Source organism: Populus nigra, chromosome 10, assembly GCF_951802175.1.
Source record: "Populus nigra chromosome 10, ddPopNigr1.1, whole genome shotgun sequence".
NCBI lineage: Eukaryota > Viridiplantae > Streptophyta > Magnoliopsida > Malpighiales > Salicaceae > Populus > Populus nigra.
Window position 1 is genome coordinate 9,636,350 of NC_084861.1, and position 27,697 is coordinate 9,664,046.

At 32.5% G+C, this 27,697-nt stretch overlaps 2 protein-coding genes across 2 annotated transcripts; both read right to left on the reverse strand.

The window, feature by feature from the left end:
• Positions 1–1,449: 1,449 nt before the first annotated feature.
• Positions 1,450–7,104, reverse strand: LOC133704835 (putative beta-D-xylosidase). Its single transcript, XM_062129853.1, has 6 exons — positions 6,371–7,104; positions 4,511–4,789; positions 3,570–3,739; positions 2,990–3,435; positions 2,473–2,886; positions 1,450–2,321 (listed from the first exon to the last, which is right to left on the reverse strand). Exons 1-6 carry the CDS (start codon positions 6,776–6,778, stop codon positions 1,723–1,725), a joined length of 2,316 nt encoding a protein of 771 aa, XP_061985837.1. The 5' UTR covers positions 6,779–7,104; the 3' UTR covers positions 1,450–1,722.
• A 3,142-nt stretch (positions 7,105–10,246) lies between these two features.
• LOC133704591 (acetate--CoA ligase CCL3-like) lies at positions 10,247–14,595 on the reverse strand. Its single transcript, XM_062129467.1, has 3 exons — positions 14,271–14,595; positions 11,892–12,479; positions 10,247–11,425 (listed from the first exon to the last, which is right to left on the reverse strand). Exons 1-3 carry the CDS (start codon positions 14,484–14,486, stop codon positions 10,529–10,531), a joined length of 1,701 nt encoding a protein of 566 aa, XP_061985451.1. The 5' UTR covers positions 14,487–14,595; the 3' UTR covers positions 10,247–10,528.
• Positions 14,596–27,697: the final 13,102 nt, after the last annotated feature.

Consider the following 27,697-nt stretch of genomic DNA (forward strand, 5'->3'; position numbering starts at 1 on the left):
AGACAGGGCGGACGGAGGGATCGATCTCAAGCAGCTAAGATGGTCATTTCTTGAATGCAGTCCCTGTCATGATATAACTTCAAATACTTTATGATTGCATGTGAAATCTTCAGTCCAATATCTTAGCAAGAAAAGAAAAATAAAAACCAGAGGTAAAGTTCATTCTAATGTTCCGTTAAAATTTTCAACGTAGTCTACAGGGGTGTTTAAAAAAATCAAAAAACTGATTAAACCAATTAAAATTTTAAAATAATTAATTGGTTTAATTTGGTTTTTAAGTCTGGAACCGAAAAAACGGAACCGAACTCGAACCGAAAAAACAGAACCGAGCCTGGATCCAAAAAACCGAGCCAAACAGGAAAAAACCGAGCCAAACCGGTTTAAACCGGTTTTGTTCTAAAAACCGAACCGAAACCAATCGGTTTGAACCGGTTTCAGTTCGGTTTCGAATTTTTTTTTAAATTTGATTTAGTATTTTTTTTATAAAAATTAAATCGAACTGAAAATAAACACTCCTAATTGTCTCTGTATATAGTTTCCAAAAAAATTTCAATCTTTTTTAGTTATCAAGTGATTAACATATATCTCCTTTCTCTCTCTTTTCTTTTTCCGTCATAAATTCACATATATCTCTCGAAAACAGTTATAAATCTTAGAAATTCAAAAACACAAATCCAAGAATAGGATCCTCGATGGTTTGTGATCATGGGCAACGTTGAAACTTGTTGAAAACTACAATTATAACATTGACAAATTTCTGTAAAAGAAAAATTGAAGTTCACCCAAAAATCAGCTGTCTTTACTCTTGTTTTTTTTCTGCCATTTTTTGAAAGTGGAATCTCAAGTACCTGTCCAACTTCCTCAATCTGAATCATGTCTCCATTGGATGGGAATTTCAAAGCTCTCTCCGACAAGGTGTCCAAATAGGTTTCAGAAAAGAAAATAAAAACAGCAGTGGACAACATATTCCAAGGTGTCCAGATAGGTTCAGACCAGTTTGATTAGAAACAAGACCACGGCAGAAACAATAGTAAACAAAGTTTTACACAAGCAAAGCAGCAGGTGTGATTTTGCAATTGATCGAAATCATCTAGCACCTCATTCTAGCCAAGCGGCTCGCCCAATTCCATAGACTGCATTCAAAAAAAAAAATCACTGCAAAAAAATGTTAAGGTCGCATGTACAGGTCACGATAAATCTTTTATAACTGTTTTGTCATGGATAAGACATTTTAATTTTCTAAAAATATTGTATATGAAATTTTCTCAAGGTGTTTTTATAATTTAAATTTTTTTAATAAAAATTAAAAAAATATATATACACATGTAATTAAATAAATAAAAAATTATATGTGCTAATAAATAAATAAAAAGTTATTAATGATACCTGAAAATAAAATTTTAAAAATCAAGAAATAAACATGTATATTAAAATATTTAACCTCACGGGGGATAAGACATTTAACAAATTTTATTTATTATAATATATTTTTATTTAATTAAACAACAATAAAAATAAACGAAAATGTTGACAATTTTCTTTTAGCTGGCGATGTGCTTGGCTTGAAGACCTTTGACCCCTTTTTTTTTCACACGGATCTTTTTTGTTTTTTTCGAACTTAATGAGTCGGGAATCAATACCTATTCGCATCTGAATTATTGAGACTCACAATACCTATTTGTCTGTTTATATATCGTGCAGTTGTCGGTATCCCATAAGTTATTAGGATTTGATCTCCTCTAGATTTGCTTGGAGTGAAATAGAATGCTTAAGATCTCCAATGTGAAGATCATGTTTGCCGATCGGAAGTCTTCGAATTCCGAATCGGTCCACGACACTCAAGTGTTTACACACAGGAATGTCAATCTTGACTCGTTTTTTAGATCCTGCAACTATATGAACCTTTTCAAAACCAATCAGTTTTTTGTTTGCTGACCATTTTCCTTCTGGTGGACTGGAGAACACGAGAAGCGTTTGAGTTCCATCCATATCTCCAGTGTTCTTCACATCGATGTGAACGCCTAAAACGAGTGGCTCGCAGTTTGCGTGCGAAACCCTGATCGAATTCCTGGCAGCAGTAGTGTTTTGCAAGGCATAGAGACTTGTAAATGGCACCGCAACCTCCTGTGGAGCTTGCACTAAGGAGTGAGCAAAGGTGGTGTAACTCATTCCATGCCCAAAGGGGAACACAACAGGCCCCTTGTAGAATCTGTAGGTTCTACCTGGATAACCTTTTGAAGGGTCTGCTCTCATTCCCATGTTTGTCATCGGCACCTTAGCAAGGTAGTCCTGTGGATACCATGTCATTGGCAGCTTCCCACCTGGAACAACAAGCTTAGAGGTGCATCAGTACTGCTCATCTTGAATAGTCTAAACGCAATGGTCCCAGCATTGATGTTCAATTATCAAGCCCACAAAAGAAAAAATATTAAAATTAAAATCCATCTGGGGATATATCTAACAGATATATACCTGGATTAGTTGTTCCAAACAAAACATCAGCGATAGCAGCACCACCAGCTTGTCCAGGATATCCAGCCCACAATATAGCACCAATACGAGGATCATTCTTAGCAAATGAGACATCAATTGGACCACCGCTCATCAGCACCAATATAGTTGGACCTCTTGATGCCCTAGCCACCCTTGATATAAGTTCTTGTTGGTATCCAGGTAAGAGAAGGTCTTTCCTATCCCTAAACTCTGCTTCTATAGATTGATCAAGCCCCATTACAAGAACAGTAGCATCGGCTTGACTGGCTGCAGCCTCAGCCATACCAAATTGTTGGTTCCCATTGCAGGCCACATCAATGCATCCAGATTGATGAATGGTCTTAGCATATCTACTAATCCCTTGAAGAGGAGTGGTATAACCACATGCAACACCTACATTAGAAGGCAAAGGCTAAAACTCTCTTATGAATGTCACATAACAAATGAACTTAATATTTTATAGATATTAAAACAAAATTGCAAATGTAGGACCTACCAGCATAATTTCCTATCATGGTAACGGTAACATCGGCATTGGGCCCAATTACTGCCACAGTAAGATTGGTTCTGGACAAAGGCAAGGTCCGCCCGCTATTTTGAAGCAAAACAATGCCTTGTTGGGCCGCGTGGAGAGCCAGTTGTTGGTGGGCTGGAGTGCAAACATCTCTTGGGCCCAATTTACCAAATGGCTGGGCTGATGGCTCTCCATCAAACAAGCCGAGTCTCATCTGGACAGTTATTGTATTGGCTAAGGCCATGTTTACATCTTCTTCATTTAGCAATCCGCCCTTCACAGCATTCTCGGTGTGGATAGCCAGGAATGGGCCACAGTCCAAATCTAGGCCTGCTTTAATAGTGGCCGCAGCTGCTTCTTCTGGTGTGGCAGTGTAGTGTTGGTTCTCATAGAGTACCCCAACTGAGTCACAGTCTGATACAATGTATCTGTTTGGGCCCATCAACAGATTTAGATGAGAAGCCCATCAAAATAAATATATATAAAAAAAATCATTTACTCCGGCAATTTAACACGATATGTTCTAGGGTGTTGGGAGCCGAATGAGGATGGTGCCACTCACCCATTAAGACGCCATTCACCACGGATGGTGTTCTTAAGGAGGTTAGGATCAGCACAAGTGGGCTTTCCATTGACTTGATTGTAAGAGCACATTACACTGGCCACTTTCCCTTCCACCACACAGGACTTGAACGGCACATCATAAGTGTCTTCCAAGTCTTGCTTGCTTACCTTCACAAATCACCACCGAAAAATTAAGACTCGTGAATTCACTTCGGCGAACACACTCGCAGCTCATATATAGCTCGGAATGTTTACCAAGTTGTGGATACAATTTCGTTCCCTTTTCGGTTCAAGAAGAGGGCATTGGGATTTGTTCGTGCACATAGATATATAAAATATGGCTTAACCTCACAGTTCAATCAGGACCTTTACTTGAAATTAATGGCAAATTTATAAAATAAATAAATATTCCAGTGTATTTACGATAGGAACTGTTATTGCTTATAATGTTAGCAACAATTGATGATAAAGATCACAACGCAACAAGAATGTCATAATCGTTTGATTATTCTAAGGATAACATTACAGGTCACGGGAAAAGCCTCAGTTAGAAGTCATGACAAACAATTTCAGCAACTCAGACCGAAAAAGGAAAGGCAGAAACTTCAACAGATCTCACAGGTAACACGTCGAGTGTCCTAATTGTTGAAACAAATATGCCAAACTCACTTCTAACTTGTGCCCGAGATGGCTATGGTTTGCTAAAGAAAAAATTTAGTTCCACACCACTAGCTACCACTCTTGCTTATAAGTGGTCCTAATTTGTACATGGCTACTGTGGGTTTAGCTGAGAATCTTGAACTACTCATTGAATCAAAACTTGTCCTAGATAAAGTAACTAAACTGCCCAAAGATAGTTACAAACTCTGAATAATTTTGCGAATAATAATGATGATGATGATGGTGAGATACAGCCACTACAAGTTAAAAATGACTTACTCTGGCATTGAAGTGGTACCGATCCACTCCATTCCAATTATCAAGATCATAGGCGGTGTAGTGTTTGCAGCAGGCAGCAACTTTTAGTCTGAAACCACTGTTACCTTGGAGTCCCCTAACATAGCTTGCAGCATATTTCCCAGCAACAACAGGGTCTTCACCAGGAGTTTCCTGCCCCCGACCCCACCTGGGGTCACGGAATACATTAACGTTCGGACTCCAATATGTCAAGCCAGCCATCCCTCCATTGAACATTGCCCTTGCTTCATCAGACACTACCTGGACGATAATATCTTGTATCATTATATTGTATAATTTTTGCAGAATCCCAAATTCTAATTAATGGATCAAATGATTGTTTTTTGTTGGACAATAATACTAATTTCTCCCAGGTTCCAATACCTTCTCACTTTTAAATTAAAAATGGGTAAATGAATACGTTAAATAACGGCCTTTGAACACTCGAAACAAATTAATGTTCGAACTAAGAATTAATATGCCAACTTTATTAACTGTCAACACCATATAATTAGCGCATCTTTACTAGTGACAGCATTTCGCAGCTCCACATAAGTAAATATCACTATTGATTATCCATATGTATCTTCCATGTAAAATGTGATCATCCAAGGGCAAGGAGACCAAAGACTTAATATTTTAAGATTTCTAAATTTCCATAAAAAGATTAGGTGAAATATATATATATATATATATATATATATATGAGAGTAGATATTCCCTCCCAGAGGTCATTGATTATTATTATTATTATTATTATTATTTTAATAATAGTCGACTATATTAAAGGTTTTCCTAATAGTAGCCTGTGAAAATTGACTAACGAAAAAAAAAAGACAGAAAGAAAGAAAATCTTACCATAAGAGACACATCACACCCTCATTACATATTGATAACTTTGTAGAAATGTACAAAACTACTTATAGCAGCATAATTGCAATGAAAGAATAAGTTTAGCATCGATCATGATAGATAGGGACAGGCTGAAGTTGGCGCCATGGAGTTTTCAAGGACTAATTACAAGTCAGAGAATAGGTAAGTTGCTCTCCATTTCTTTTTTCATTTTTTGCCTCGGACCCGGTCCTTCCATTAATGACTATGCACTTTAGTTTAATTATAACTTGCAAGAGAGAGAATTTTCCCCCCATTATTAATTCTAGCCGAAGCCAGGAGAAAATTCACTGGATCCTAGCAATTGGCTTCATCCCCCCCACTTCTAGACCCAACATTGAACCAGAACCACTCTCTAAAGCTTAAACAGTTTTAACACTTTTCCTGCGTAACTAAAATCAAAGGCTGCGAAGGGACAATGTGACACATGGGAGTGTGTCTCATAACTTAGAAGTGGACCAACGGTCTTAGTGCACACTAGGCATGAGATGTGTAAGGTGCCCGTGCCAAAATCAGTACTCTCCCTTCTTAATTATTTCTTCTTTAATTTTGTCTGACATATTGGTGTGGAAGGCATCCAAACAAACCTTTTCTAGTAATAGTTTGAAAAAATAGCCTCTTGTCTTAAAAGTAGTAGTAAACTGTTTGTCTGTGTTTTTTTCAAGCTAGCAAGTTCAAGATTCAGATCATTCGAGTCAACATCCTCTTTGCTTCGAAGGAAGAACTTTTATAGAGGCTGGGCACGAGTTACTTTGGTTATACAAGAGATTAGACTTGAATTGTGACATTTCGAGAGGGCGGAGATAAGGACGCTTTTGGGGTCATATTGTCGAGTAGCATTCCTCGATAGAAAGCTAGTTAACTTCCTGGTTAAAAAAAATTATAAAAAACTTCTATGCTAAGAAATACAGTAAGGCATGGTGAAAGAAGAAGATTTTCAAGGATTCTCACCCGTCCGATTTCCTCCCACAGAGACTGATTGAAGGAAGCAGCAGTAGTGATAACTTGAGGGAAGCTAGTGGCCCCGGGAAAAGCCCCACCAAACTTGGTCCCTGGTCCCACATTGGACACACCATGAAGAGCCTCAGACCACCATTCATACCCTTGAATGCCAAGCCTAGGTACAGCAGCAGCGTTGTTGACTAACAGCCTAATCTTCTCTTGCAATGTCAGCCTCCCAATCAAATCCCTCACTCTCACGTGTAATGGCATATTAACCCTACAGAACTTCAAGCTTCTTGTTAGCCCACTTTTTGCGTCGCAAGCGAAAGGTGCCCGGCATTCTACAGTGTGATTGGATAAGCAAAGAAGAAACAATAGAAATGAAAGACATGGGAGTGCGTTGATTTTGTCAGCCATGTTGAGCCAGATGCGTAATGTTGTTGCTGCTTGTTGTAGTATAGCTAGGTTAAGAGATACGGTTTATATAGAGGGAGGTTGCGTTTTGAATGTGAGGAAATTGGTTCAATATTTATTGATTAGGTTCCCACATCAAGATATTATAACAAATGAAGCTAAACACAAACACAGTTACTGCCTAGAGGGACTGTGTGTGTCTGTGATCGATTGAGATGGTTAATTAGTAGGGCACGCCGCTGGCACTTTGATGGTCACTACTGGCTAAGCTCACTTGGAGGACTGAGAAGTTAAGACTGCTTTTCTTTTAACAATAATATTAGCCGAAACCTAGCACGGCCGTTGAAAATGAGAGTGAACCCTATAATATTTGATAGATATAGTCACGGATCAGAGAATCTTTCTAAGATGATAATATTTTTGTACGTTAATGTGACGTTAGCTGCACTAAATGTGGAATATTGCTATCCTCAGCTGTTCTAGTTTTTCAGAAGGGTACCCACTCGGAGCTTGTTTTATCTCTTTCCTTCCTCTTTTTTTCTACACTGAAGAAAAGGAAGAATTATTTTCACAGATAAAGGTTATATATAACCAGCTATATATATAACTGAGAGGACTGCACACGTCTGTCTAGTATAAATTTCACACTCGTGATATCACTTTGGGTTCACTGACTAAAAAGAAAGCAATCTCGTGACTCATATCCTTCTCACTGACAAATTTTTTCATCTTTTGAACTGTCGTTTTGTGTGTAGGTTCTTTTACCCGAGGGCTTGTATTCTTTGGTTGTGAGTCAGATAGATACACCCGTGGCAAGCTTGACAGAAAATGCCAGGAACTTTATATATATATATGATATATCTAAGTACATCCACAGTCCACACAATATAAAGCATGCAATATTTTGATTTGTTTTTGTATAAACTGTATTCCGACCCTCTACAGATTCTACAATATTTTACTTAAGCCTCCTTAAGTTAAATTTTACAATCTCAAAATCAGAGTTTCCATATAATTCCAGTAATTCCCTTTATTGTTCAACGTCCAGTGTCAGGACCACTTATTTTATGTCATGATTCGCTTTTTTTTAGTTTTTTAAGGATTTTTGTGAAATGATATCACACTTGAGAAATTCTTGGGAGGGGGGAAAGAAAAAAATATGGGAAAAAATAATATCGTTGAAAAAGGATTAACATTCTTATTCGGTTACCGTTAGCTATTTAATTAATGGTAAAGGAGCATGTTGAAACTTTTAAAAAAAAAATTAATATTAAAGAATTTTAAAATGAGGGTCCAAATGAATATTAATATATAGTTGTTGATGCAACGGGGATTAAAATATAGCTTTACCTTTTTATAATTACTTTTTCATGCATTATGTGATTAGTAGACCAGAAGCATGTGCGTAGAGAAATAAGGTAGCCTAGGTGGTAGGCAGGTATTATATGCCAATTGATGCTCCATAATCCAATAAATTATTGCTTGAAATTTAGCATGGTTATTCTATAGCACCAGGTAAAGTATCCTTCACCCTTTTGATGACAGCTACCATAACTAATTAACTGCGATTTTTTTTTGTTGCGCATCAACCATAGCTCGAATAATCGGTGGATCATGATCAGCTACGCAAACGTATAATTAATAAATGAGTTAATTTATATATATATATATATAAAACCTTCATGGGGGAGGATTAAGACAATTGAGAGTAGCTAAATAATTAGTTTTAACTACAAATTAGCTTCCACACAAGACTAGAACGGATGCGATAAGATTCCACCAGGTTAATCATGTCAATATGCTGATATTAAAAAGGTATTTAAGAGTGTAATAACAATTGCTTTGCCGTTTTCTTTCCGCAAGCTAGCAGTGACAACGAAGCCAGGCCTCTTTCTTGCTATAATCTGTTCGATATATGGAGGTGTGCTTAATTCCTTGCACTGTGAATGGAAGGAGGACAGGACCAATGAGGCTATGGAATTGATTAGATGGTCAAGAAGATGCAAATCTTCTGCTCTGTATAAGGAACCAGACATATGCCAAGTACATTATTCTTTTATGAATATCAGGTTTTATTACGAACATGTTTTGTCCGAGGAATTTTCTATAATATTTAAAATTTGGTCCAAATATATTATTTAGAGTGGGGGTCCTCTAGAACAAAGGAGATGTTTGGTTGGAGATGGGGCCCAGGACTGGCCCGAAGTGGCTTAACTGGATCGTTCATAATACCACCAGCTCTGGGTGATAGGGCTCACTTGAGACTCGCAGCAATCTTGCATCGGCTGGAGATGTTGATTGGATAAAACATTCTTATCCGTTGCATTGCAAATACCATCAATGCCATTGTACATCCTTAATTTCCAACCAACCAATTTGCAGCTGTCCTGACCTTATCCATTTTGCTTTTGTCGTTAGGAATTCATGTTGCTTAAACAAGTTTACACGTAAAGTTCGCTCCATGTCCCGATCTTAACCCAAATTATTTGGTGGCCAAACTTTAATTTGACGTACTTAGTCCAACCTTATGACATGGATATTGATGGATATAGATCGAGCTTAATACCTTAGAGAGCAATCATCGCAATTTGAGGGGATGTTTGGAAGTGCTTCTGTTTCTTGTTTCTTTTTTTTGATGTTTTTTTTTAATATTTTTTATTTTAAAAAATATTAAATTAATATTTTTTTAATATTTTCTAGTAGTTTCAAACAAATAAATTATATTTGAAAACACAATATATTGCAATCTCAAACCCATCTAATATATATCACAATATTTTGATCATTTCGAGTATTTGATTTGCATCATAGTTCGGGCGGAAAATACCTATTCACAACCTCAGGGATGGAGTTCCCCTAACAATTTAAATTACTTCCATCGTCGTTAACTTGTTATCATTTGGGACCTACCATTTGAATTGAATCCACCTTCTCGATGTGGATATTATTTGGAATGGATGTTTCCCTTGAATCCCATTTCACTTCCTGCGCCATGTATGGATTGAAAATTTTTCATTCGGGACTCTATACGGTCGATGGACACATGCCAAGTCCACAAGCAAAAATATTTCTCTTCCGCCTTTGGAATTCTTTCAAGGAGACTTGAAACGAGCGTCTACCTCTAGAAGCGGATTCTTGGGCTGCGAAACAATTATTGTCCGCTTACCAAGAAGAAATAAGGCCTTTGGTTGTGCTTCTCGAACAAATTAGGAGGCTTCGTCGCTGGAATTAGATTGCAAGTGTTTAACGTGCACAGGGAGGCAAATTGTTGCGCTCACAGCCTCCATTTTTTTAGGGTGGGTCTCAATAACTTTGTATTATGTAAATTTTACAGAAGCTCCTGCTTTTATATTGGAACGCCTGTTAAAAGTTTGTGTAGGAATAAGAGGCTTCAGAAGTTGTAGTTATGTTCTCTCTTTTTTTTTCTCTTTTTTGGTGGCGTTAAGCCCCCTTTGTTACCAACAAACAACAAACAAAAACAAAGTAGAATTGAAACAATATACAACAATTCTAGTTACTACTCTACACATGGAAACATTGAAAGTCTGAAACCCCCCCAGGGATCCTACTATCTTGAAGTGCAAAAATAGTCATAACACATTTGAGGGCTCCGCTCTATCCAAGATGGGTATATTCATCTAAAAAGAGGAGTCCAAGAATTTATTTCTAGTAGGCTTTTCAAGCACTAGCTTTATTACCATGGCACGAGATAACATTTTCAACAGCCAGAAGTCTTTTGCACCAGAATATTAGCTATAACTTACTCTCCTTGATAGGTCCCATCTCTCTTGCCTTGGCCCTGAGGACATGTTTCTGAATCTTCCCTGTAGCTGTTTTTGGCAGAGGCCCGAACACTATTGATCTTGGAACCCAGTAAGCAGGCATATTTGACCGAGAAAACTTCATTATATCATCAATCAATTGTTGTTTATCAGATTTTTCCATTTCAGGTTTCAAAGTCACAAAAGCACACGGTGACTCGCCCCAGCGCTCATGTAGTCGAGCCACCACCGATACCTCATAGATAGCTGGGTGCATGTACAATACGTTTTCCACCTCCAAGCTACTTATGTTTTCACCTCCAGAGATGATAATGTCCTTTGATCTATCCTTAATTTCTATATATCCATCGGGATTCTTTACACCAAGATCCCCGGAATGAAACCATCCATTTGCAAAAGCTTCCTCGTTGGCTTTTGGGTTCTTTAAGTAGCCCTTCATCACAACATTGCCTCTCATCACGATTTCTCCCATGGTTTTTCCATCTGCAGGGACAGGTTTCATGGTTTTAGTGTCAACAACATCTAGCCTCTCCAAGCCAACATATCGAACACCTTGGCGAGCATTGAGACGGGCTTGTTTTATTGGGGGAAGCGAGTCCCACTCAGGCTTCCATGCACACACTGTGGAGGGGCCATAAGTTTCTGAGAGTCCATAGGTGTGTGTCACGCGGAAGCCTTTTTCTGACATAGAGAAGAGTACAGAAGGGGGAGGGGCAGCACCAGCTGTCATTACGTGCACCAAACGGGGTAGAGGAAGGATAGTCTCCTCCTTTGAAGCATTGATTATGGTGTTAAGAACCACAGGTGCAGCACAGAAGTGACTGACGCCGGCATATGCTATGGCTGAATAGATTGCCTTAGCTGTTACCTGTAGAAAACAAGTGATCATCTTGTAATCATCCAAGTGTAGAATATTGCACGGGGAATTTCATGAAATAAGTATCTATATAGGCACTGTTCAGTGCACAATATTGCATGAGACTTCTGTAAGCAAGCCTAATTTACAAAGGCACGCTGGAAAAACCAGGACCTCATGTCATGCAAGACCTACAAGCTGACTTCTTTTCCAAATATAGCTCTCCACTCCCCGTTCAAATTGTTACTGAATTTAACTAGAGAACCTGACCTTCTAAACAGACAAGACCACCACAACAATTTGGGTTTATCTAGGTATAGATGCATGACTACACACAAATTGGCCATCCAAGTAAATGAAATTAGCTATTTTGAAATCGAGAAAAGCACACATGTGCAAGTGGTTGTACAATAACATCAGCAAAATTCTTCCATATTATGAAGCTAAACAAACAGGATTGCTAAGTACACAAAATTACCTGTCGAAGGCATATACTTTTCACACAAAGGGCTGCAAGTGTCCAAGTAAAACACCAACCATTGCAATGGAACATCGGCAGAGTCCACAGATAAATAGCCCCTTCATCCATCCCCCAAATAATAGGATTGCTCAAGCACATGAGATATGCTCCACGGTGGCTCAGCACCACTCCTTTGGGGCTGGAAGTTGTACCAGAAGTATAACCCAAGGCAATGCTCTGCCACTCATCCTCAGGTGGTTTCCAATCAAACTCAGGGTCTCCACTTTCAAGGAACTTCTCATATTCAATGGCTCCTCTTCCTAAAGCATATTCCAGAGACTTTGGATCGCAGCTTTTATCACCTATGACAACCAATAGTGGAGGTTTAAAATTCTTTTCGTTACCTTCCCAGATTTTTAAAGCTTCCTCCACCAGAGTGAAAAACTCTTGGTCCACCATCACAACTTCAGATTTTGAATGACCTAGAAGAAAAGCAATAGCTTGAGCATTTAGACGAATATTAACGCAGTTTACAACAGCTCCTGCCATTGGAACTCCAAAATGTGCTTCATATAAAGCAGGGACATTAGGTGCAATTACAGCCACCTGCCAGGATAAATTAGGAAGATATTATTAAGCTGTGAGCTCGAATACAACCTAAAATACAAGGCATAGTAAACCCAATGAATCAGATCTAGCACGATGTGAAAATTAAATAGTTTCAGACATTATCTGTCATTTAGAGATCCAGTGCATATAAACAGAAACAAACACCATCAGCACAATAAGTAATTTTCAAATTTGAAGCATGCAAAACATGTTATGCAAAGGTACGACATAAACAACTAACTATAGAACTACTTATTACCTTAATACATTTCAAAGAAAAATTAAGAGAGAATAAAAGAAATTTTATCACTAAAGGACTGTGATGGTCACAATTTTATCAATCCATGGCTCTATTTTCACTGGAAATTTTTTCCTACAGGAAAGTTCACTTACAGAAAGCATGTAGGAATCATTAAGGAATACAAAATGCAGGGTTGAGTGGTTTAAGTTGGTATGGTAGCCTTTACATGCTCCAAGGCATAGTTTTATTGCCTGCTTATCCGTGCTCAACAGTTTGTCCGACAGGTGAAGAGCAGAAACTGGGTTTTACTTTGAATACTCATGTGAAAAGAGGAAAAATGCAATCAAGCTGGACAGCAATGGGGGAGATTATGCAATCTTAGCAGAAAACACAAAAGGCCAACACGGGCAGATACAGGACTCACGCAGTTGTATAAATTTTAAGTACTAAAATTGACAAGTCTGGATGCATGATAAAGTGGAAAAGGCGCAGCATACAGGGAAATTTGAGAACCAGTAACGCGTTCATATAAAGCTCCAGCAACAACTGGAAGTATTTGAAATTATGGTAACGATTACTTTTCAAAGTATTTTTGGATAGGATAATCATCAAAATAGTGTTTTAATATCGTGGTATCAAAACAATCCAAACTATAAAAATTCAAATACAATTCAAAAACACTAAAATTAATTTGAAACTAAAAAAATTCAAAAACAATCCAAAAACACTAAAACATTAATTTAAAGCTAAAAAAAAAAAAATGATGAAAAACATATTGAAACTCACTCCCAAACACCACCTGGCAAGAGACATTTCATGTAGATGCCAACTTCCAAAATGTAGTGCCATAGTATCATGATTTCAATTATCCGCATTGAAGACTATTATCAAATGAACATCTCCAGCACCAGAAGGACAAAATCTCTCTTCTTTATTTCAATCCAAGCGGCCCCAGCTTGGTTCATTGATTTTCTTCTCGGATGTAATTAAGCAGGTATTTCCTTACTGTTGAATTATCACGCTCGAGAACTTAACTATAGGAATGTAGTGTAATCACGATCTGCAAAACTCACTCTGATTGGTGACGATTCGCACATCGCACAGGGTTCTTTTTTCTTCTGGGGTTTATCATAATTGAGTACAAACCACAGCTTTTGCCTCAATGAGTATAGCAATTCACCAAAACAATGTTTTCAAGTTCAATTTACACCACAACCCCTCAACTCTATAATATTTAACGAACAACACGTGCTTCTTAAATTTCAAAAAAAAAAAAACATATACGATTAAATCAAACCTTTTCATTTTCGATCCCAGCTAGGAAAGGAATTTAAAGAGCTCGAATGGAAAGAGGGACTAAAATAAAATAAAATGGAAAATTTGAACAAAATTCATAACAAATACACCACACCAGAATTTTTATAAAAAAAAACCCGGAGGGAGAGAAAGACAGCCCAGAGCCCATTACTTTCTTTTTATTTGTAAGAAAGAGCCAAGCACAACTTAGAACAAAAAAGGATGATCAAGAGTAGTAGTAGTGTGCATACCATGCTACCAAGGCCAAGAGAGCGGTTGGACAGAGCAGAAGCAAATCGGCGGCAACGTTGGTAAGTTTCTTGCCACGTGTACTGTACTGATTCATGGACAATAGATGTTCTTGTAGGGTGTACAGTGGCAGCTCTCTCCAGGAACCATAGTGGGGTCAAAGACGTGTAGTTTGCTGGGTTTTTTGGTAGATCATCGATATCTCTCGTCTTCCCCATCTTCAGGAGGAGGGCTATATTTCTTCTCTCTGTATCTGCCTTGCTCTTCCTCCAAGACTCTCTCGGTAGTTTTTCTATTTTGGGTAGGGAATAAATAGATATAAATACTACTGAAAGGTATTGTTTTTTATATGTTAGCCGACTAGCTAGGGATTGTATGATAATGCAAAGGACAGGTGTTTTTGCTCCCATATTAAAATATATATATATATATATATATATATATATATTACAAGAGGAAAAAGTCATTTTTTTCACGTTACATCAAAGTATTTGAAAGTGTGATATCATAATTTTTAAAAATATTTTTTATTTTAAAATAATATTTTTTTATTTTTAAAAATTTATTTTTGATTTTAACCTATCAAAATAATATAGAAATAGCAAAAAAAATATTAATTTAAAATAAAAAAATAAAAAAAAAATATTTTTTAAAAATACATTCAAAACACAGTATCAAATATCATCAATATCTACAACGGTTAATAAAATTAAGCGTTTTATATTTATGGTTAATAGTATTAACTAATTTTAATTGTGTAATACTCTTAGCAATAATTTTTATTAAATATATTTTAAATTAAAACTAAAAGTAACAGCTATAACAGGAGCAATAATAGCTAACAACACGACAAAAACCAAAAGCATTGCCAATTAGCGATTGAAACCTCAACAGGGGAGCATGAACGTGGACGTTAAATCAAGGTGGCGACGCAAACGAGCTTGGCGTGCAAGGACCATGTTGGCAGCACATTTTTCGGTGTTTGGCTTTATCCCAATATTCTTAGAAAAAAAAAAATCAGGGGGCGAAAATTTGAACCTTAAATAAATTTGAGAATTTCTGACAAGGATTGTATGAAATAGTTTATTTTTATTATTGTTTTGCCAGTTTTAGCGCTTTTAGGGCGATTCTTGATCAGTTTTTTCCTTTCCAAAACGCATTTTCAAGCCGTATTAATGAAAGGGGGAAACATCATTTATTGTAAGATGATATATTATTTATGGGAATAGTATAATGATCAATTTACTTTTTTAAATAAACGATGAACTAGTTGTTGGAAATAATATGATATTTTTATAAGGTTTATCTGTTATTATTAAATTAATATAAGTATTTTTGCATTTAAGAAAAATAATAAAGTTATTAAATTAATATTAAAAGCAAAACTTATTTAATGCACATCCAGAAATTTTTATTGTCTTTATCCTTGTTTTTTTAGCTATTATTAGGCTTAGGAGTTAATTTGATATTTTAATAAATGTAAAATTAAATTTAAGAATTAAATTTTCTTGACACCTCACAGTTTCCATTCAATTTTTATTTTTTTATGTTGGGTCTGGTTGTAAATTTAATTTTTCCTTTCAATTTAAAATTCTATGTTGTCCTCTCATTTATTATCATTTCAAATTTGATTTTCATTTTCTTAATTGTTATTTCGTATTTTGGATCATTTGGTATAATTAATTTTTTTCAATTTCATCCTTTAATATTTTATTTGTTGAGAGTTGAACTTTATATTTTTTAGATGGAATGTTTTTGCTTTAGTAACTCAAATCACAAGTTTGCAAAATTAACACAAGTTTTTTTTTATCATTAGACGTTGTTTATTTAAAAAAACTGGTTTTATGATTTTATTTTGATTCCTTTCGGCTATATTATCTCAATCTCATGACTCAACAACATGTTTAACCACTTAGCTTTGGTATTTGTTTGGGTCACTTCTTTATATATTATTTTATGGTTTTACCCTTTAAAATCATGTTATTTTTAAAACCAAGCTTCGCAATTTTTTCTTGTATTAGTTTATCTTGTTCGTATGATCCAACTTATAAAATTTGATAATCTTGTCCAGGTTTGTATGCATTTTGTTTCTCTAGGTTTCTTTTTGTTGACTAGTTTTTTTCCTTGTACATCTAGATCGTTAAAGATTCAGTGTTGTTTATTTTTTCAATTTGTTTTTTTATGTGGCTGATCCAACCTTATATCTCGAGCTGCGAGTTTTACATACTAGTTCCGGTTGATTCAAGGCGTTTTATTTATTAAAAATTTATATTATATATTTTATGTCATGTTAAAAAATTATTTTTGACAACTTGATTGATACGAACGATTGGGAGAGAGTGTTATTTCCTTGATCATCAAAATCCAAATTAGGTTTTAGGCAATGAGAAATAAAATTCTTACTTGTATTTCTCGTCTCTACACGTGACGAGAAATAATATGAAATATGAAAACTGATATATCCAGCTATAATTCAAGATATAATTTTTTATTGTCTTGAGAAAAAAAAAACAGTTCAACAAGTGACGGCTTGACCAAACTGATTCTTGAATGCCAGGTTCCTGAAGGGGCCATTGACATAGGCATTCTAGAAATAAGAAATGATTGTACAAAAACTAAAGAAATAGCATTTTACTGTAACATCTGTAATATTATTTTATTTTTATGTTATATTAAAAATTATTTTGAAATTTTAAATATTTTTATTAACTTATATAAGTTTTATTATATTTTATTATATTTAAATATTAACCTTTTAATTTACAGATATATTGCTTACTTCATAATAAAAAAATCTTTAATTTTTTAACCTTAAGTGAATCGAGCTGGATAAACATTTTAATATTTTTTTATTATAAATAATTTTTAATATATTTAATTAAATATAAACTTTTAAATTTATAATTAAAATTTAAAAACTTATATTTATCTTACTACATATGTAGGCATGTTTGTTTTAAAATTTTAAAAGTGTTTTTTAATTTAAATATTTATTTTTTTATATTTTCAGATTATTTTTATATATAAATATCAAAAAATTTATTTTAATATATTATTAAATAAAAAATAACACCGTAATATGTCACGGGTGAAGTACCCAGTCATATTCTAATTTGCTCTGCAAGTATGATGATTCCATCCCATTCATTGAATGGATATTCAACATCACATCAACTGATTTGAGGTTCCATGTTGTTTTATTCAATTGTGAACAAAAACAGATTGGTTTTATTAGGCTGGGTGCGGATGGTCAAAGATCTCACTCAACTTGCTATTTTATTATTATTATTATATGTTTTTAACAGATGTTGATGGGTTTAAATTCAAAAACAGTTTAATCATTTTATTTTCAAATATAAATAAAAAATACCTTTTCTAGTTAAAAAAAAGGTTATTAGAAATAAAAATATATGAACATCTTAAAATATAATTACTTGTTGAAGCCCGACTTATTAAACAAACGATTTCGTGGAAATCATACCCTTTCATCCTTACGACAATTTTTACTATCAGTCGGTGAAAACAACTACCATAAATTGCATTGTATGATTCAATAATTGCTGTACTCAGTATTGATGTATTTTAACATTAAATATATAAAAAATTCAAGAAAAACAATTTACCTTTTCCCCGCATAAAAATTATAATAACTACATGAGATGAAAGTAGAAAAAATCAATCCAGACGAAAAATTTTTTTCTTGATTTTCAATAAACAAACAAAAATCCCTGTTCACGAGCCTCGAAAGAGAAGATGAGTTTCGACGTGGACACACACACGTGTGGGCTGTTGAATAAAAAATAAAAAAATTATTAGGCTTTACACCAGGAGTTTTTTTATATTATTTTCCCACTCGTATGTAATTGATCCTGAATAATTTAATATTTCATTCTATAGCATTTATGTTAGCAAAAAAAAATATTTAATTTTGATGTTTTAATGTTTTGAAATTTTATCACAAAAATTGGATTTTAAGCTTTGTTTTACATTTAGGAATTTATTTATTTATCCAACCCACGATCCCTGACTGTTAGATATGACATGTATGGGAGATTAATCTCTTCACTAATTTTAAGACATGAATATAATTTACTCTTCTAATTTTACCTCATCAATCCTCGAGAATCATGCTAGGCTGGTTTTATTTTTATTTTACTGTGAATCTCAAACTCATATCTCAGAGTTTCTTTTTTCGAAGCCTTGCAAATTAAAATATTAATTATAATCAATCAAACATGGAAAGCATGAGCACTTCAAATAATATGTTTAAGCGATAATCTTGACAATGTAATAATAATTGTTTTTTTAAAAAGAATTTGTATCAAAATATATTTCAATAATATTTTTTTATTTTTTTTAAATTATTTTTAACATCAGTACATTAAAACAATTTAAAACATATAAATTATATTAAAAAAATTTAAAAAATAAATATTTTAAAAATATAATTTACACCATATTGCCAAACAATAAAGAAATAATTCACCCCGAATCTTTTATTCTGTTAGAAAAAATCTACTCAATTGTTTTTTACATAAAAAATGTAAAATATCACATCGATTACAGATCTTTAGGAAAGGATTCGGTGGAGGTTTGTCCTCTCTTTTGAAAGCACCAAATTAGTACTGTTTATTTTTGAAATTATTTTAAAATAATATTTAATTAAAATTAGTATCCAAATTGATATAAAGATATCTTATAAAAGTAATTTTTTTTTTTCATGGATGTTTGAGCCAACTTACGCTTATCTCGATTAATCTCATAGGTTCTAAAATTAACAATCATGTAAATTTCTAGTGAATTTTTATATTATACCAACCACATGATTTAAACTTGAAATCACGGATAAAATAATTTTTTTAATTCAAACTCTTACCAATGACAATTATTTTCTCTCAGGTAATTTCTCTTACCTTTTTACTCAAAGTCTAGCTGTTTTAGATTTTGAACATTAATGGTAGTTGTATCGTGTTATGAAAAAATAAAAATAAAAATAAAAATAAAAATAAAAATAAAAATGTAGCAGCATGTGAAAACTTTTGAATAGCAATCTATCTGAAGCCCATGTAGGCACGTACCCCACTCGGCTGGAAAGCATCGACCTTAACTTAAAATTTAAAAAACCACAAGGAACATGGAGGAGGTGGCCCCAACGTGCCCACCTCGTGCCATGAACCGCTGGTGTTTGTTGTTGTTTTATAAATAAAGCCAGAATATGGGGAAACATTGTTCCCCACACACATTATCACGGGTAATCATAGTGTTGTTGTTTTTTTTTTTTTTTTCATTTTGACTTTTATTTTTTTCTTTGCTTATTGGTTTTTTTAAATTCAATTCTTTTTTTATGATGTGTTTATAGAAAGTTAGAATAGAAAATTTATTTTAATTTATTTTTATATGATTGTTCCAATGTTAAAAAATATCTTAGTATTAAAAAAATATTTCAGCATAGCGATATAATATATTTTTAAAATATTTAGTGAAATAAAAAATAATTTCAAAAAAACTAGGTTATAAAACTATATGAAGTCAATAATCTGATTTGTGAGCTTGGCTAGATAACCCTAATTGTCTATGTTTGCAAGTTTAGCAGGGTATTTTTTTATTCTAATTTAACTTGATTATGTGATCGTCTATTTTTTTATTATAAATTAAGCTAAAAGATGTGGGAAAAATACATTTTACTATAGCAATCCACGGTGTTTTTCTTTTTCTTTTTTATTTTGACTCTTTTTTCTTTGGTTATTGATTTTTTTTTAATCCAGTCCTTCCATGATGTGTTTATGGAGATATAGAGTAAATAATTTATTTTAATTTGTCTTTATATGATTGTTGTAGTATCAAAAAAATATCTCGGTATCATGTTGGTATCAGAAAAACATCGTTGGTATAATGGCATGATCTATTTTTTTAAAAAAATATAGTTAAATAAAAAATATATTTTTTTTAAAAAAACCAGGTTATTAAACTTTGTGGAATCAATAACCTGGTTTGCAATTTGGTAAGATAACCCTGGTTGCCTCTATTTACAAGTTTAATGGGTATTTTTTTTAATTGAATTTGATTATATCATTGTGTATTTTTCTTTTTATCATATAGTTAAAAAAATAGTTTCAGAAAAAAACATGTTATTAGATTTTAGAGAGTTCATGGCCCCGTTGACGTGTATAATGAGTTTAACTTTTTTTATACATATATAAATTTATTTTTTTTAATTTCATCATTTGATACTAAATTGATTAAAAATTAAGTTTTTTTTTCATTTTGTTTTATACGAGATCGTTATAGTTTTTTTTAAAAAAATCTCAAGATTGGTCTAGCACTTGATTTTGCGAATAATGTTTTTTAAAAAAACAAGTTATTAATCTCAATAGAGTTCATTACCTGGTTTTAAGGGTTTGATATTTTGAACCCGATTACCTAATTCACATGTTTAGTATGTTTACCATTAAACATGATATATATATATATATATTTAGTTTATGGTTCTTTAATTTTTCTAATTTTTTTTATTCACTTTTATTTAATATTGGATTAGTTGAGAAATAGAATTCATAATATTTTTTTTACTTTCTACAGGGTTATCATAATTTCAAATAAATATGTTTTTAGATTTGATGCTCGATCTTAAAAGCATCTAATGTTATCATAAAGTTAAATAAAAATAATTTATAAAAATAACAAAGTTATTAAATCTACTGAAGTCCATGATCCAGGTCACAAGGTGACTGAGATCGATCTAATTTGGTATCGTTCTAATATAAAAAAAATCATTATAAAGTTTTTTTAAAAGCCATGACATAATTTTACCGGTCATTTAAGTTATATTTTAATCCATTAAGTTGAACAATTTATTTTGAATTAGATCCCAAACGATTTTAATTGAAACTTGAGTAAGACAAGAAGTAGAGTTGATAAATTTAAAGATCTGCTTGATCTAATTTAATGATCCTGATACCTTTATATTCAACATTTTTTTATGTTTATAAATAAATAATCTGGAGCGGACAAGTGTGTGTGTGTGTATTGTAAAATTAGTTATTCAAATATTAAATTCGTAGATGATATAATACATAATAATCCTTACACACGTAGTAAGTACTGACATAAATAAATTGAAAAACATTACATCCCATGAATCAGTTAGTGTTGATTTTTCTCTTACTCACATGAGGTTTTGCTGCCAACATGCCCAAGGAAAGCAGCAACTTCCTTCTGCCCCACAAGTTTCCCTCTCCAGTGGTACCAAATCCAAGAGGCTGGTATGCTGCAGCTGCAGTAATAAAAGAATGGTGATCCCATTGCGTTTCGGAAACAAGTTTTCGAACTGGTAGGTCTGGAAATAATCAGAAATGGTTTGGTTGCAGCAACGAGCAGACAAGCCTTTGCACTCCCAATCCCTTGTCACACACCTTCTTTCCCTTCACTATCTTCAGTACTAAGGTCTTTACTGGAGATGATTCATCTCCACTTACCACCACCACTAGCATTACTAGCAATGCCATTGTCACAGGAACGCACCATTTGGTCTCCATTTCAGCTATGCCTGGTATCGAGGAGCTTGTGTGAGTTGTGGGATTTTTCTTGGTGGTTTTAGTTAAAAAAATGGGGCTGGTGACTAGCCTCCGTTAATAGAATTTCTTTGCTTGCTGTCTATGCTTCTTCCACCGCAAGCAGAGAGATTCTTGACATGTTAGAATGTTATGGGGCTAATGACTAGGCTGATTATTGCGATTGACTGCATCCTGGGCCTTTCAGTATTTATTTTGCTGAGGCTCAGATGAGATGGGTTTTATTACACCATCAAATTAATTCCGTCCCTGGACCTGACCTGAGGCTGACGCAGGATATTGATCGTGGACCTTCAAATTAAAAAAGTAGAAGGCCCACGATGTTTGTGCTAGTCCATGAAATAACTTTTCTCCCTTTCTAAAGTATTTATTTTGTCAATTACAAGAATTTAACTAAAATAATCTCCCCAGAATTCTTGAATCTTCTTCAACCTACAGCAAGATTTATTGAAGTTTAACCGGACAGTCCATAAGTATGGCATGGTGGGCAACCATAGGATCAGCCGTTCGATAGTCTAAAGTCAACAACAAGAGAATGGATTGCATTTACAGGCTTAGGACTAGAAGAAGACCCCTTCCCGGACAGTCCTCGACGTTAGATTTTTATGCATCGAAATTGGTTTTGCTTTGTTCAACATGTTCTTCCGAAACTAATACTCATGCCAGCCACTTCACCGGAAAAGGTTCTTTCCTTCGAGTGTTGTCTTCTGACTTGGCAAAATCTTCAGGTGGAACTTCATCTTAGCTTTGATATCATTCGTGGAGCTTTTAGTTTTCACACACGCTTTATCCTCCATACCGAACAAAAAATTCTCATGAATTCTTTGACTATATAAACAACAAGTCACTGTACAGGAATCAGCTTCGGAATACCGTGAAGCTAATAAAAAGGTTAATGAACGTGCTAAAATATGTATTTATTATATTGTGGAAACCATGGATATTCCTATGCATCAATTATGCATTTTAAATATAACGAACATGCACTTTCAATTACGTATTAAAAAAATAAAAAAATTAGCAACACCATAAAATCCTAAATTATGATACTTTAAGGGATAAATAATGATTGCGAATGTTATACATATGCTAAAACAGTGTTTTCTTGAAGAAATGGAAAGAATGTAGATTTTGCTAATTTTTTTTATCGTAGCAGTGGAAAACTTGTAATTTTTGTTTTTTTTTTCTTAAAACAAGTTTTCTTTATATTCTTTGCCCTTCATGCTTGGTATTTTTGTTATTTTACAATTGATCTATCTATCACCCTTTTTTTTATGTTTTTTTAGTTTTTTTCTATACATTTTTATTTAAATAAATATTATTTTTTATACTTGGAATAATTATCACTTTATACTTTACCTATTTATACCATTTTTTTTGTTCTCATCTCTATTATTTTGTAATTTGTTTTATTTTTTTTAAATTATTATATAAATACTAAGAAAAAGGTGTTTCATTGTATCAATTGCAATATTATTTTATTTTTTCTATCATTTTAAAAATTATCTTAAAATCTTACATGTTTTTATTAACACATATAATCTTTATTATATTTTATTATATATAAAGATTGGTTTTTTGATTTACGATTATATTTACTATTTAAATTAAAAAAACACGTTGATAATACATACATATTAATTTTCCTGCACCAGAAACAAATTATTTAACTTGTAGTAATACGAGTTAAATAAAAATATTAACACTTTATTTTTTTTATTTACTAGCATAAATAATTCTAATTATTTTAAATTATATATATATATATATTGATTTATAATTATATTTTTTTACCTGAAAAAATTATTCGACAATCAATAAATGAGTAGGTGGATCTAAATTAGCTACAACAGGCGTACGTCTTGCTAGGTGGTCCTGAATTATCAATCACCATAACATAGTTGCATGGACCTCAACCACTCCATTTAATGTTTTGTTGAAACATGTGCACAGCATATATTTTACAAAAAAAAATTATATTAATCTAAAAATCTAAAATTTTAGATTAAAATAGTTTTTTAATATAAAATTAAAGTTTTATTAATTAAACAGTTACAAGTTTAAATTTTATTATTATTATTACAATTAATAAAAAATTAAATAAATTCATATATATATATATGTGTGTGTGTAAAGTTTCAAGTGCAAAAAAAAAACTTTGAGAATTAAATTTATGAACCATCAATTGACCAGTAGTCCTTGTCGAACCTCAACGCTCAAGGTATTCGCTACAGGGACGAGCAAATAGCATTGAAGTTTTTCAGCTTCCGCCACAGGGAGAGTTGTGGCTCAGGCAGTATATATATAATATATAATAGTGGTTGTTTTTTATTTGAAAAAATATAAAAATAATATATTTTTTATTTTTTAAAAAATTATTATTAATATCTATATATTAAAATAATTAAAAATCACAAAATCACAAAACATGATTTTAACATAAAAAGCAATCTGTACCGACCTGTCATGTTGAGGTTTTAATAAATTAGTGAAGTAATTTCAATAAATATAGCTCAACTGATTAGATTTTAAATCTGTTTTTTAAATATTACTAATTTAAATTTTATAAATTTTAAGACCATTAAAAATTTATATGAATATTAATTTTAAAAATTATAAAATTAAATTAATTTAAATATTTATATTAATAAAAAAAATAGCGGGGCACATGAAAAGATTGGAACCGCCCAAGTTCCATGACTCCAAATCCCATCCTGTCTGCTTAATTGACAAAACCTTGCCATTTGTCGACTTTTATTGTTCCGTTACAAATCCCTTTCATCTCTCATGTAATTGTTTTTTACCATTAAACTAAATGCTTATTTGGCTATGTTAATTATCTAATGGACAGTGTGAGAGTTATGAACACTGTCTACTAGCGTGCAAAGTGCCTTGCAAATGAAAGTTATATTAATATTTTTTCTCAGTTTTTATTTTTGACATTATGTATTAAAATTATTAAAAAATAATTAAAAAAAATAGAACGGTATTCTAAACTTCACCTGTACGAAGAATCTCTTCCTCGGGTAAGATGGATTCTTATGCTTAGTATTATAATAGTTCTGCTCTGAAAAAAATTATTTTATAAAAAAATATTTTTTGTTGAGATTAATTTGGTATTTATATATTTTTAGTTAAAATTATGATTAAAATTAAGATTGAATAAAAAATAGTTTAATGTGTTTGGTTAAAATAATACTTTTTAAATTAAGGTTATAAAATATATATATAAAAATATATTAATATTGATTATTTTTAATTTAAATATTGTAAATTTAACTACTGCTATTATATCATGAAATAAATAATACTTATATCAAATATTTTTTATTGTTCCATTAAACTATCTACAATTTCATCACGTACGAAATCCATCCGACAAGGACTACAGTTTCCTTAGTTTCGTAAGCGCGCAACAACACCAGTAAAATATCATCAAGAACAAAATTAGAATTGCGATCAAATCCTGCAAAATTTACATCATCAAACGATTTTTTTCTAATTTTTTAAATAAAATATAATTAAAAATAAAAATAAAAATTAATTTTTTTAACTAGATTTGATCTGATTCAATGTATTTAACTTTAAACTGAACTCGATCCAACCAAAACAATAAAGAGTGAAATTCTTCACTGTTTGCAGGTTCGCGGGAAACAACTAAAAACTACTTTTCGCAAACCAACGGTTTAAAAACAATTTATACGGATTCAATGTGAATAGTAAAATATGTTTTTAGTATTACTAAACATTCAACATTCAACATTCAACATGTACAATTTATTTTAAAAATAAAAGTTACCGTGTAAATAAACATGCATGGAAAAGCTGCTAGAGCGCGTTTTCAGGCAGAGGTACCCCGCTATAATTGTGGCCCTTGAAAGCTTTCGTATCAATTCATATTTAGCCGCGTGGGATTTCCGCTTACGAGAAGCCCCCAGCGCAAAAAGATGAGGGGGAAACTCAGTAAGACGTCAGAGAAGCGAAATATACAAGATCACAAACGTGGATTGCTCGCGGCTAAGTATGAATTGATAGGAAAAATTTTTTGTAAAGATCCCGATCGACACGAATTGAAAAGTTTGAGCGTGTAAAAATATTAATATGTTGATATTAAAATTAATTTTTAAAAATTAAAAAAATATTATTAATATATATTTTAACATAAAAAATATTTAAAAAACATCCATAGCTACACTGTTAAACAAGCTTAAACAAGAGTTGATTGAAATGGGAAAAGGCGACAGAAATAATAACTGTTGAAAATTAGACAACTCTATATAGAGATTTACTAATTTAGATCCGTCTTTTATTTAAATGCAGATTGCAAACATAATAACAAATAGCTCTAAGTTATTTGGAGATTTTAAAAACATAATAAATTTACTGAAAATCATTGAAACTAGAGGATTAATTTATTAATTTTTTTAAAATATAACTACTAATTGTTTAATTTAATCCCATGTAGACAATGCAGCTTAGCTGTATTTTTGCTAAAATTTGAATTATTTTTGTTTTGAATTAATTTTTTTTCATGTTTTGATATGATATTGTCAAAAATAAAAATAAAAATTTTAATGTATTTTTATATAAAAAAATAATTAATATTACAATACCAAATATTATTTAAAGGCCTGTTTGTTTAAGCTCATGAAAAGCATGAAATACATAATTTACATGAGGGGAGTCGCGGTCGCGCACAAACAAACAAGAAAGAAGAAGTAATGATAAAGAAAGAAAGAAATATAATTAAAGCTTCCACATCAGAGGAGCATAAAGTCATCAAACTCGCCGTACACCAATCGAAGCTGTCAAGTGATACCCCTCGCCTAAAATATCTGTGTTGAGAGAGCTGTGCTTGAAAACGCGGCTGCATCTTCTAAAATTTTATTTTATTTTGATATATTAATATTTAAAATATTTTTTAAAAAAACAACAACCAGACAACTGTCCTAAAAGCACCGTGTTTTGCAAGTGGTATTATTTAACGGGCCCTCGAGTTTTGCAAAATGTAACCATACACGTGTCATTTTGACAAAATCAGATAGTCTTTGCAATCGTGTGTTTCTCACCTGTCCACGGTCCATTAATTAAGAAAATATTATTACCTTTATTTCCCTTTAAAATGTCAATCCTTTCGAAATAAGGTAAGCACTGATCCTTAATGCATTTCAAAATTCAAGTCGCCGTCGTTATTATTACTATCACCTGGAGACTTCTTCAAATCACGGGGAATTTAGCTGTAAAGGAGCTAGAAAGTTTTGTATTTTCCTCTCTCATCAAGGTTCTTGATCTTCATTAACAGTTTACGATCGATAGTTTTCTATAATATTAAATGCTCTATTTATTTTTTTGTTTTAAAATCGTTTTAGAAAAGTTTGAATTTTTTTATTTTAAATTAATATATTTTTGATATTTTAATATTAAAAATAATTTTTAAAAATAAAAAAATATTATTTTAATATTTATTTTTAAAAAATTATTTAAAAAATAACTACATCCAGGCGACGAAGCTATCAAGGGAGTAGCTAGCACTTATCAAACCCTGTAGGGTCAAAAAAGGAAAGTAAAAACAAGAATAAAAGGCCTTCCCGGGATATATACATAAAGCATCAACCTGCATACGAGACATTAATTTAATTAGATCATGATTAAAAATAAATCAGCTTTCAAATTCTCGTACACCTTCTCACACAGCAGAAGAAACGAAAGAGACTAAAAATCACAGGTGACCCCTCTACTTTTTATATCTAGCGATATTATCCTTTATTTGGAATTGAATAGAATGAACTCCTTTGTCTCGAATAAAAGGTGATTTCAGTCCCTTTATCCAGTCACAGAGCTAGACAAATACTATTCAT

Excerpts from the sequence above, each read along its gene's own strand:
- LOC133704835 (XM_062129853.1), bottom strand. The coding sequence starts at position 6,778 with ATGGCTGACAAAATCAACGCACTCCCATGTCTTTCATTTCTATTGTTT. Across the intron at positions 3,436-3,569 it reads GGTGAATGGCGTCTTAATGG|ATACATTGTATCAGACTGTG; the intron begins GTGAGTGGCACC and ends GGGCCCAAACAG. Across the intron at positions 2,322-2,472 it reads GTTTGGAACAACTAATCCAG|GTGGGAAGCTGCCAATGACA; the intron begins GTATATATCTGT and ends TTGTTGTTCCAG.
- LOC133704591 (XM_062129467.1), bottom strand. The coding sequence starts at position 14,486 with ATGGGGAAGACGAGAGATATCGATGATCTACCAAAAAACCCAGCAAAC. Across the intron at positions 12,480-14,270 it reads CTCTTGGCCTTGGTAGCATG|GTGGCTGTAATTGCACCTAA; the intron begins GTATGCACACTA and ends TTATCCTGGCAG. Across the intron at positions 11,426-11,891 it reads AAAGTATATGCCTTCGACAG|GTAACAGCTAAGGCAATCTA; the intron begins GTAATTTTGTGT and ends TGTTTTCTACAG.